Here is a 13,003-nt window from a genome sequence, read left to right as displayed (position 1 = left end):
CCAGTTGCTTCCTTGTAACATTTGGGCTTGTCCCCTTTATAACGGCAAGAGTTTACATGCTATATAAGTACTAATAACACACAAGCACAATGAAAACCGCGTAAGCGCTTTTTTGATAAATCACATTCGGATGTGTTTTTTATCAAAAAAAAACTCAGAACAGACAAACTAGTTTCAATCCAGCTAAAAGTTTGTTTGTTTGTTACCCGGATTGAGAAATGTTGAAAAATAACAAGGTTTTTGTTGAAGAAAATGAGTTTTTTCAAAAAGGCGCTTAAGTGGTTTTGAAGCAACCAGTTGTTTCCTACCAATTTCTACGTCTGCCCACTTTACAAGGGAATCAGGGCACGAGTTCGCACATATTATAAGTACTTATAGCATTGCGTAAGTGCATGCAAAGTCCACTTTTGGCACAGTTCGCACGAAGGTTGCCCAGACACTCCGCAGACAGCTGTGACGTGTCCTCGTAACGTACCTCATACGGCACAATGCACCAATTCAACTGAATTGGTCTGTCCGTGGGCGACCGGATTATGTCTAGTAAACACAATGCACGTGGTAAACTGGCCTATATATATTCGTACTAGCTTGAGTAACTCATGTAAGGGAGCTTTTGTTGGGTTGCCATTGTAAAATGATGTTGCGACTGTATGGTTCTCTGCAGGAGTGGGAGTCTACTTCTCTTGTGTGAGTTGTGAAGCCAGTGATCGACCTCATCAATTGCGGGTTACTACTGAGCCGCCAAACGTGTGGTTTCAAGCGGCCTTGTTGAAGCATAACGTAACATAAACAGCCTGTATACGTCCCGGTGCTGGGCACAGGCTTTAATCAACTGGAAGGAGTATAGAGCATACTCCACAACGCTACTCCACTGCGGGTTGGTCTACCAACTTCAAACAATTCGTCTAAAAATCACTATTGCAATTCTGAATTTGTTGACATTGTGCACATACTTTTATATGAGGTTGGTGTTTTTAGACTCCCTAATCGTGAGATTTTAGGGTACGTAGAACTGTTGATATATATAAATTCATGACAATGACGCATGTAAAGTATTGTTTTCGCTTGTTTAAATCTTCCGAGACCTTGACAACCTAGCTAGCTACCTATACCTACCTACTAAATTTTTGCGTACAAAAATATCTACTTCTCTAGCATCATTCTGTTTTTCACAGGGTACGCTCACCTAACCTAAAGATTTGATGGGTTATTTTTTACAGAAACGACTGCCTGTCTGGCCTTCCTTCCCGAAGGGAAAACCAGCCCAATTACAGGTTAGGTTAGGTCACATACCTCCGAAAACACCTGCGAAATTGTGGTACAAAAATATATTCCTAAAAAAAATATAAACATCAATTACCTTTACATCCCTCACACGTAAGCGCGTTGTAGTGGTAGCCAGAGGCCCTGTCGCCGCAGACGAGACATAGTTCTTCCTGCTGTCGCGGCGCCGGACCCTTCTTCTGTCGCCTCGCGTCGCCATCTGTGCTGCACCCGTTCACACTTGACGCTGGCGACAGTTCCTCTCGACCTGGAAAGAGATTAACGAGGAGTTAGTGTTGTTCGTTGCAGGGTACCAAAATGTAGAATAGGACTGCAAGTGAGATATCATAGTCCTTGGGAAGATAATGGACATAGAGTTCAAAACAACTGGGACATTGCCTTTTGAATAAGTCACGCCAGAAAACAAAATGGCCGAAACAATTTCAAATAAGTAGCTCTTGAATTCTTGAACTCTAGTTAGGTATTTGACATTGAATTGAAAATCAGATATCGTAAAGTTATTGGCACAATATAAACTCAAGTAAAAATACTAAATACAATGTTTTGATGAATACTCAAGTATTCTAGCTACATTCTTATTGAAGTAAAAGTAAAAGGAATATTCCGACGCGCAAGTAAAACAACAAAGTCCGATCAGACAAAAGCATCTTTGTTTACCACAACAACTGCAAGAGGAAAAATCACGATAAATGAGGAAAGTTCTTACGACTGATCTTAGGGACAGTGCCAAGAAAAAGTCTGCATTACTTTCCTCAAACAGCAAACGCAAAACAAGTCGGTGTCTGTCTAAAATCGGACGCTATAAAATTTGCATACATTTCATGAACCATTTGTCGACCAAGTCGGCGAACGAAAGATCGTTTTATTTTTTCCATTCGAACTTCGAATGTTTCCAAGTGATTTTCGGACGTTTCCTGTCCGAACAAAGGTGATGGTGTCGGGCGCATACCAATGAGGCTCCAAGATTTGGTATTCCTCCGGTGGTGGTGTACGCGTGATGGTAATGTAATTGGCAATTGTCAATCAGTCGCTCCAACTGAGACAGGAGTCGCGAGAGAATGTATTATTGTCCCGCCAATTGTCTTCAAAATGGCGGCCATTCGTTTCCTCGTGTCGCCATATTGTTTTAATTGACAGGCCTATTTCTCATTGGCTTGATTGTAATGATAGTGCCAATGATACTCGCACTAATACATTGTATGTTTTTAACTTAAGCATTCTTTAGCGTATCTTTTCGTAAAAATGAAGTAAGGCTAATTCAATTAAATTAAAAACACTAAGCGCAATTCGCAACACCAGAAAGAATTTTAAGATGGCGCCGATAACACGATAACAGCCGGATAATAAAAAGTTAATGTTTTAAACGCGGGGCGGCGTTAATTTTCATTAATTTTCGTGTCGGTATTATGCGGGTGCTCAACCGAGAAGGGCGAATCATCCGAATGTACATTTAGCGTACTAGGCGGCATCTAAGCGGGTTTACGACGGGCTCCATTTAAGCCTCTCTTGTCATTAATTTTATTTACATTTTTATTGTGTCCATTAGTCGGGTCGGTGGCCGCGGTACCTGCGTTGCGCAACCAGTCCGATGGCTGCCAAAAAACTAGTTCCATGCGGGATCCGAGCCAAGAGACATCTTCCGTCCATCATAAAAGGACCCGTGGTTAAAATAACTCGTCAACCAATGCTATAGGAATCTCGTCTATTCTTAAAACTAAAGCAAGTATTTAGAGTAGATGGACAGATCCATTGACCTTGTTTACTTTCGTTTGCCAATTCGACTTTGAAGATTGTGAGGGTTTCCGTAAACGCATGCGACAGTCGCATGATACGCCGTGTGTGACGTGATTAGTGACATGTATCTTCTTTTTAAGAGTTTATTTTTTGTTTTATCGAAACTGTTACAACATCAACCTAATTTTGAAAATAACCCGCTCTACTACAATTACAATGTGTCAATGTAGTGAAAAAGATAGCGCAATATCTGCTGTTTGCGTAAAGTTTTATAGAAGAGCTGCAATTTGAATATTTCACAGCTAAAAGTGTGCTCATTAAATTGCTTATAAAAAGGTCAAGTGCGACGTTTTATCTTTGAGAAACTTGAAGCGAATAGCTCAGCTCTATAAATTAAAGGTGTTCCTTCCATTTTACTACCTTCACTGGAAACAAATTCTTTACTAGAGGTACTAACATCGCTTTTGTAAGCATATGTAACTTCGCCTATAAATCAAGCAATGTAGAAATATTTACGACTCAAATAGTAAAGGACCAAGGGCAAGAATTCAAATTATCTGTCATCATTTCGTATAAATAAAGTTATGCGGAAGTATACATGTGACCTTTCAAATAATCTTTCGTAGTTTTTTACCGTTTTGGACTAATGTCTTTTGGGGATCTTATAATGATAAAACTTCAAACGTTAACTGTCAGATGGCGCTGTGTCGTTTCAAAATACGGCCGATAGAAAAACTCGCTCGTTTCGTTTTTTACCAGCAGAAGGTAAATCTGTTGAAATCTAGTACAATTTCGACGCCCGAGGTCTTGATTTCGACATCTCGGTTATAAATTGCGGACGTTGCCATCAGACCGAGAAACTTGTGTCACTTAACATGGTTATTGGACGGTGCCCAATCTATCATACGAAACCAATTTATCTCTCCCTAGTATTACCCCGTTTTTCACAGGGTCCGCTTACCTAACTTGAAGATTTGCCAGGTCCGGTTTTTTAAAAGCGTCTGCCTGTCTGACACACGAAACCAATTATGACACAGAATTTACTTTAATAGGGGAAGCATGAAAATACGTGCAGTTTTCACTAACACAGTTGACTCGACCGCTACAGACGGCGATATGGCTACCTTTCTTTTTTTGACGTGACTTATTGTAGATTTGCCGCAAATGGCAACTACTTGGCCGGAAATATGGCTACCTATGATCACGTTGGTCTAACAGAAAGCTCGGTGATGCGTGGCCTGTAACATGAAAATAAACCAACTGAGCTGCGAATAGCATAATAGTATAGCGAATAGTAGAGTTCTTCATCGACTGCATGGCTTGGCGATGGTTTGAATCACGAACACATTCAAGTTTGAAGAAATACTACATAATGGTGTCGATTCGGGCAACCACTAACTAAATTTGACAGGACTAAAACTAGCTGCATCCCTTTCTTGCACGTATTGTAAGTGAAGGACGGCTTTAATTTAAGAGCTGAAAAACTATCGTAGTTTATAGTCTTTTTATATAAATAACGACGCGTATTATTACGCAGAATGTAACACTTTATATAAGGTGATGCAACTCTAAACCGGTGAAAGTGTCAGGGTTGAAAAACTGGTTATGTTTGGTCCAGTGGTTCTACTACTTTTATTTATTCTTTATTTTTATGGCTACCATAGATACCAGTGTGTTGTAAGAGGAAGTTAAAATTAAAAAAGAAAATTGTCGTTAGTTCTGTACAGTGACACTTTTATTTTTATGAAGTTATTGGCTGGGTTTCGAGGTAAATGTATTTAAATTAAAAATGTTCGTTTAAATGTTATGGAAAATGTAAATTATGAATTTAAGTAGGTAGGTATATTTGATTGACCTAAATTAGAACCAAATTGCTAGAACCGGTTTGTAACGATTTTGATGTCAAATCCAAAGTTAATGGTGTTAATGGCTTAATGCTATTAATACTAAATTACGTTTATCATACAACGATGTTTAAAATTGTTTTGACATGGATTAAGTTAAACACTTTTGCTTCTAGCATTCATTGTTCAAGCATCAGTGCTAAAGTAAAAATACAGAGGTTAAATTCATTTTGTTGTATCGACAATGTAGGTGACTGTCATAAAGTTTTTTTTGTTACAAAGAAAGTACCTTCATGTCTGGCTGGATATAAAAACAAAAAAAAAACAAGACAAGCTATCAGACGTCCATAACTATTACTGGCACTTATCAAATCATTGCCCATGAAAAAGAAAGCCAATCAAAAGTTGAATGCACGGATGACCGAGTCAGTGTGTTATTACGTCTCAGCTGTTCAATGTTGCGCTCGCGCAGTGGAAGGTCTAGTTCGTTGCGCTTCGGCGGCGCTCGGGCGTTGTCGGCTGTGTGAACGAGACAGCCGACCACCGAGAGCGACAAGTGGGGCGCAGGCGCGAGCGTCGACCGGGGGCAGCGTGCGGCCTTGACTCTTGCGCGGCTCCATCCCCCCGCGCGTCGCCCGCGCAGCCACATTATTTATGATAGCATCAGAGCTCTGAGCAAGCTCGCAGTTCTACCAACTAATAATAACTCGTTTTTCCTCTCACGCGACTCCACTTTTTTTGCACAATTTCTTGAGCGGCTGAGGTACTGAAACGGGTAGCCTACGTTTCTATCTCACAGTAATATAAAGCTGCATAATTCAATTTTATGTTTTAAGACCTGTTCTGTTCGGTTAACGATGCCGACGATGCGTGAGTTAAATATGAGGCAACAGCAGACATGAGTCGATTAAACAATACGCGAAAACTTTCACTGTGACCCCAGCAACAACCACGCAATGATTTCGCAGGCGGGCCGCGCAAGCGCCAGTGAAAGTTGCCTAAAAGTAGGTATTGCACAAGCACACTAGGCGTACGCGCACGTAATTGAAATTCGGGGGCGGCGAAAGTAAGAACAAGCATGATATCACAAAACGGATTGGATTATAAAAGAGTTGGCTTCATAAAAAGCCAAAGAAGAAAAATAAATAATTTTGAATTAGTTTCCAAATTCGATATCCAAGTTTTGCGACGTCGTTTTGCAAGAGATTAGTTTCTTTATTTATGTCCAGTTCAGCAGATCTAAGCGAGTAGACTCACGTTTCTGCGCTCGTTTTTATAGGCACGCAAAAAGAAAACTTGCGAAAATCGAACAACATTCTCTCTTGCACGCACAGCATCACTCCGATCTGATTAGGGTTGCAGCAATATGCATATTTGATTCGACGATAGAGGATAAACAGTATAACAATGGAGGCTAATTATTGACAAAGTGAATGAGGTTAGAGGATGTATAGAGTATTTGACTGAGTCAACAATAAGTTACTCGTAGAAAATGCTAATCCAGAAGTAGAAGCCAGTCTAGGATGATCAAAAACCAATCAGTCACTCATTGAATTATTTTTGTTCTATTTTCGAATTTGAATTGAGAATTAAAGAACAATGAGTACGAAGTTTGACCGCTTTTATTGATGACGTCACACGACAGTATTTTCATAGAAAATTTTCGATTTGAAGTTTCATAAAAGGATTTATTAGACCGATTTGTTAAGCATTATAAAGTAGGTTATCCTAAGAAAAAAACCAAAATCACATGTTCGTAATTTGAATTTATAAGTAACGATTCAGTAGTTTGATATACAACACTGACTTTACAGCGTAAACTCCGCAAACAAATTTTGAGCCAAATGCATGTAGATACAATACAAGGCAACCCTGTGCAAGATTTTTTCATCTAAAAGAAAAACTAGAAAAATGGCTGCGTGATAAACGCACTGACTAGATCTCAGTGTTACTTTCTAATGTACTTTCTATCGTGATATCTGGGGCGGACAAGTGGTACGCGGTTTCTCTAGGGGAAAACCAATGAAATAGAAACTCAGTGAGAAAAGCGCATGCGTAGATTACTTGCTAGTTTTCTTTTGATCGGCTTGTTGATTTATGGCCTGATCAGGCTTTGATAAGAGGATTTTCAAGTTGTGAAAGGTGATTTTTCAGACTTGCTAACGTGCAGTTACCTATATTGGCGTGAAGCCTATAAAGTAAAAGCAAGGTAGGAAATATGTAGTACATTTTACTTTTTTTTCAATTTGCTCGTTCGGGCAGGCAAAGGGAACTTAGCCCATACAGCCTGGTCTTTGGTCCCCACATTTTACTTCTACATAACAGAAAGTCTAGTTCACTATTAATCACTAATTGAGTATTATAATTACTTCAATTTAGAAAAAAGTTTGAGGAGCTCGGTGGCGCAGCGATAAATGCGCTCGGTCTGCGATTGTTGAAGTTAAGCAACTTTCGCAAAGGCCGGTCATAGGATGGGTGACCACAAAACAAAAAAAGTTTTCATCTCGAGCTCCTCCGTGCTTCGGAAGGCACGTTAAGCCGTTGGTCCCGGTTGCATTAGCAGTCGTTAATAACCACCAATCCGCACTGGGCCCGCGTGGTGGTTCAAGGCCCGATCTCCCTATCCATCCATAGGGAAGGCCCGTGCCCCTGCAGTGGGGACGTTAATGGGCTGGTGATGATGTGATGATGAGAAAAAAGTTTTATATAGGTTCTATGCGCGGTACGAGTTAGATCTGTCAATCAAAGTGCAAAAGCCAGTGCTGTGATGTTTATCTTTGTTTTTGGGTATAAATGATGACCCTCGGTTCCCAGTGACAACTTATGTTCCACCCATTATTATTCTGATCAAACTAAATAGAAGCAATACAGGTAGCAACATAATGATGTACGGTCACGAGCATTAATAGTATACACTTTGGTACCATGTCACATTAACTTTTTTGACAAATTGAACTGTAAGTCTCACTAAATGTCAAATATGTTAGGGCGACAGAGTCCTAAAGTGGGTACATTATATTGCTCATGACTCTACATATCTGATCAATCAAGCAATAATAATTTTTTTCTACTCCTCTACTTTAATCTGGCATTTAAATAACCAAAAAGTCTAATATAAGTACACACATAATTAAACTCTTTGAAAAAGTGTACGCTCTATGGCCTATAAAAGCATTGTTTACAAAGTGTAACTGTACTATAATGTCGCCAAAAAAGCATTGTTGTTGTTTTTTTTTTTTGACCTGGAAACTGGCACCTTTACTTTGTTTGGTGCCATAGATATACTATAAAAAAAAAAGTATACATTTGCCGCCATTTTCCCGCGCGTTGGAAAATAAATTGGAAAATTTTTGTTTCATTTAAAATTACGTCGTCGTAGAAAAAGTATTGTATGCAACGTTGTATAACTAGGTCAAAAAATGCTCGTGGCGTCTCTTATTGCGATGTTCGCCAAGGCTCACATCGCAACTCACGCCACTCGCATTTTTTGACCCTTCTTATAAGACTGTTGCATAAAATACTATTATATATGCTTCTGCTATTACATTATGAGAAAATAGGTGATTTATCACCATAAGGTTCATCATATCCATCTTAGGACTTTGTATCAACAGTGGCTGCAAGTTGTCTTTGATTACTTGTGGCTCTGCCCACCCCATTTGGGATTACGGGCGTGAGTTTATGTATGTATGTATGTGATTTATCACGTTAAATCTGTACAGCGCCATCTATATATTCTATGGGGAACGTAGCTTGGAAAGTAACTCATTTCAGTGAGTTATTCAATCCTACATTTCAAATATCTTGCATGGTTTACATTTGAGCGTTGCCGGAATTTAAGAAGACTCACTAAAATCAGAACTACCGCCTAAAAGCTACGATGCGAACAGGCAAAGGAAACAGATAAGTTCCTCCGCACATGGGAGTGTTAACATCCGGAGGAACGGAGGGCGCTCACTTCCTGCGCTCGCGCACACCCGAATTAATGCGAGTGGATAGATCACCGGCACGTATGGGAGAAGATTGGGGGATTTTTTGTTTGTATGGGAAATAACTTTGGCTGAAAAGGGAAGTGTTTTTTGTAGTGAAGCAATGTTGAAATATAGACTGGAATATTGTTAATAACAGTTAAAATGTTTTGCATAACTTTCATAACAATTATTGGGTTATTTGGGCTCAGTGACTGTACCTCTGACTACTCCAATTGAGATATGGTCTCAATAAAAAAAATTGTCGTGAAGGTGTTGTGTGTCGTGTCGTGTGTCTTAATGTTGGCTTATGAATGTTATCTGTAGCGGTTGCAATGTCACCAAAAAATAGTTAAATAGTAGGTATGTTTTATTAATATTATGTAAGCAGCAGATTTTGCTGATTGTACGTGAAATAGTCACCTTTTTCTAACAAAAGAATTGAGGCCAATAGATGCTTGTGCAACATAATTTGAGAATGCTTAGCCAACGATATTGTTGTCAAGAGATCTCTATCAGTAATAAATTCGATTAATTTACCTGAAGAAGGCTTTCCACGGCGTAATTTAGATTTATCTAAGTAAATACTGTATAACATAACATAAGCTCACGACTGTATCCCAATTGGGGTTGACAGAGGTACATCTAATTAGTAATAAAAAATCGACAGACATTTAGGCTGATACCTCAAATCACATATCCTGTGTTTTGAAACAAGGCTGTATCGACTAAAACTTTTGCTTTCAATTTCAGAAGATAAAATACATCAGATTTTATTCAAATAAGTTAATCTGTTATTTGAAATTATCTTTCTTGTTCGATGACATTCTTACGCGTTTAAATATCGAACAGCCCTATAACGTCGTCGAAAAAGAAAAGTACATAACTCAAATACAATCATTGGGAAATTATTTTCTTATTTCGTCATTAATTTCGTCACATTGTTAGAAAGCGTCAGGTTATCGCGTTCAATCCATAACCGGCGTAATGGACGAGTGACGAAGGCGTAATGTACAACTCCCTCTGTGTATTAATATTGACTAAGCTCTATGTTACGCTTGTCTTTAGAGGCTCGTTTAGATCAAAATAGTTTTTCAATGGTAATTAGTAAATAGGCGAGTATTGACACGCCATATCATAATTTAATAGAACTTTAAGATGTGTGATTTAAGTGAAATAGCTCTGTGAGGAGCTCGGTGGCGCAGCGGTTAACGCGCTTGGTCTGCGATTGTTGAAGTTAAGCAACTTTCGCAAAGGCCGGTCATAGGATGGGTGACCACAAAAAAAGTTTTCATCTCGAGCTCCTCCGTGCTTCGGAAGGCAAGTTAAGCCGTTGGTCCCGGCTGCATTAGCAGTCGTTAATAACTATCAATCCGCACTGGGCCCGCGTGATGGTTTAAGGCCTGATCTCCCTATCCATCCATAGGGCAGGCCTGTGCCCCAGCAGAGGGGACGTTAATGGGCTGATGATGATTATGATGAAGTGAAATAGAAAGTAAAAACATTTCTATTCGTGTTTTTTTTTCTGCGAACTTCTAGATTCATTAAGTACCGCCTGTTTCCAGCAGTTGGTACCTATAGGCTGTTTATCTATGTGTTATGTGAGACAGAACACTAAATACTATAGCTTAATTAGCTTTGAATTTCTTAGAAAGGGAACTTACAGCCTTGACACTCAAAAAGAGTCGAATTACAAGGAATTTTCCTCACTCTTAAATGTCACTGTGTTTTTTTAACTCGCAGTGAAAGGCGAATGTCAATAACGGATACGTATAAAGATATTAATACTGGAATCCGATTGGCCGGCAGGTAAAAACATGAACCAAAAAGAGCGGTTTAAATTAAGCCATATTTGGAAGTAGTAATAAGCCAAGAACTAACTTGGAACATGCTTGTTTACTGTAGCAAATATGTCATTAAAGTAAAAAGTCGGTTAATCATTTTAATCGGCTTGATAAAGTCTCGTGATCGATCTATAGCTAGTTAGATATTTATTTAGTTATAACTAAAAATATAAAAAATATTCAAAGTTAATTCACCAACGTTTAGTAGACCAACCACGATTTATATCGTACTTTCAAAGAGTAAGAATAGTCTTTATACCTCATTGCGCGAGGCAAGGGAAGTACCGTCACGAGCAGTAATATTTAAACACTTTGGTACCATGCCACATTAACTTTTTTGACAAATTGAACTGTAAGTCTCACTAAATGTCAAATATGTTAGTGCGACAGAGTCCTAAAGTTGCTCATGACTGTACCTAATGTGGTTACTAGACCTCTTCCCTTCCTTATTTACTATGCCTACGTAAACGAGGCTCTAACAGACGAAGCATGTTTTTTGTCTCCGTCAGCTCCCCAATTTAGTTAACCGCGCACCCACGCCCTACTCGCCTCGCCTTTTCGAGTAAACATGGGAATGGGTAGGTAAATAGAAAGGGAGGGATATAATTAGAATTAATGCTGCATGGTTTCGTTCACTGTGCATGTTAGGGTTAACTTGACAGTAAAATTGAAAGAACAGACGCCTTGGGCCCGAGATATATTTTGAAGGAATGTTGTATCCATCAGGTCCAGAATGTTTTAAAGAAACGCCAGGTCAAGAGTAGTCTAAACTGGCGAGCACACATGAAGACTTTAATGAGAGTGCAATAAGCGAAAGTGGCGTGTCAGGATCATAGAAAGTGGTCTCTGCTTACCCCAACGGGAAATAGACGTCTTATTCTTCTATCGTGTGGGTTGTGAGGTGGATTCAACCCCATCAACCCTGGTGTCAGGGTTACTATTGAACCGCCAAAGGCCCTTGGCATGGCATAACGACTACTAACTTGCATCAGTAAGTAGTAACCGGGACCAACGGCTTAACGTGCCTTCCGAAGCACGGATCATCTTACTTTCGGACAATTAGGTGATCAGCCTGTAATGTCCTAACCAAACTAGGGATCACAAAGTGATTTTCGTGATGTGTCCCCACCGGGATTTGAACCCGAGACTTCCGGATCGTGAGCCGAACGCTCAAACCACTGGACCACGGAGGCCATTAGATGTGATCTCATGTATCTTGTATCCTTGTTTTAATGATGGATTGGATTAAAAGTTGGTGAAAGACCATCTTTGTTTGGTTTACAACCCACACAGGCGTACCGTGGTAATATTCATGAGTCCCCGTATCTCTTGATGGAGGCCTGTCCCAAGCAGTAGCACGAATGAACGTTAACATGTTTAATTGTGTGAGTACTTAAAGGTGATTATTATAATTGTATTATCCAATAACACAGCCTCGGTGGTCTAGTGGTTAGAGCGTAACGCTCATGATCTGGAGGTCCGGGTTCGATTCCCGATGGGGACATTGTAGAAATCACTTTGTGAGACTGTCCTTTGTTTGGTAAGGACTTTTCAGGCTTGAATCACCTGATTGTCCGAAAAAGTAAGATGATTCCGTGCTTCGGAAGGCACGTTAAGCCGTTGGTCCCGGCTATTAGCCGTAAAAACACCTCCACCAACCCGCATTGGAGCAGCGTAGTGGAGTATGCTCCATACCCCCTCCGGTTGATTGAGGGGAAGCCTGTGCCCAGCAGTGGGACGTATATAGGCTGTTTATGTATGTGTATGTATCCAATAAAAATGTTCTACAAATTCGAAAGGCTGTATTAGAGCTAATATTTGACATCACAGAGAAGTTAAGACCCTCTCTTTACCGAATAACTTGCCAAAAATAAACTTACTACTGACAGTTTTATCCAACTTTGACAAACAACGTTTATTTCTCGTAAACAAGGATAAAAGTGGAATTTATTAACCTGATTTCGAGTACGCCATGTGGGTCAAGGCTCGTTTAGACGGCCGAGTTATCGTCACTTGTCATAAAGGGCTAATTACGTCTAACTGGGTCGTGTCTTTGTTTCTACGATAACGAAGGAATGGCGTGTAAGCACTCTTTCCTGATAAATACCTTGACATAATAAGCAGTGCCCGTTTGGATATTAAGAAAGCATTTCTAGCTAGTAACATAATACTGGAACATTATGCCGAACAGTTTTTAAGGTGTTAAACAAGTACGATTCATCGTATGATAAAATTCTTGGTTATGCTGACTCTAAAAGCAATAATTCGCTGGATTGCGTTTATTTAGATATCTAAAATCTAATATAGACTACAAGATCCCACTGCTGGG

General features: G+C 39.6%; 2 protein-coding genes across 7 annotated transcripts in view; one reads left to right on the top strand and one right to left on the bottom strand.

Moving 5' to 3' along the window:
- Nucleotides 1-13,003, top strand: part of LOC126367787 (putative fatty acyl-CoA reductase CG5065) — a 576,419-nt gene that overhangs the window by 58,246 nt on the left and 505,170 nt on the right. The gene's annotated exons all lie outside the window — the stretch shown is intronic.
- The window catches only part of LOC126367777 (ecdysone receptor), a 431,491-nt gene that overhangs the window by 14,333 nt on the left and 404,155 nt on the right, over nt 1-13,003 (bottom strand). For all 6 annotated transcript variants that reach the window (XM_050011506.1, XM_050011507.1, XM_050011508.1 and 3 more), the window contains one exon: nt 1,361-1,531. In XM_050011506.1, the coding sequence (XP_049867463.1) occupies nt 1,361-1,531 (171 nt within the window). The remainder of the gene's footprint in view (nt 1-1,360; nt 1,532-13,003) is intronic.

This window comes from Pectinophora gossypiella, chromosome 6 (genome assembly GCF_024362695.1).
Source record: "Pectinophora gossypiella chromosome 6, ilPecGoss1.1, whole genome shotgun sequence".
NCBI classification, from domain to species: domain Eukaryota; kingdom Metazoa; phylum Arthropoda; class Insecta; order Lepidoptera; family Gelechiidae; genus Pectinophora; species Pectinophora gossypiella.
The sequence above is the reverse complement of the archived record's forward strand: the minus strand, read 5'-3'. Positions and strand labels throughout refer to the sequence as shown.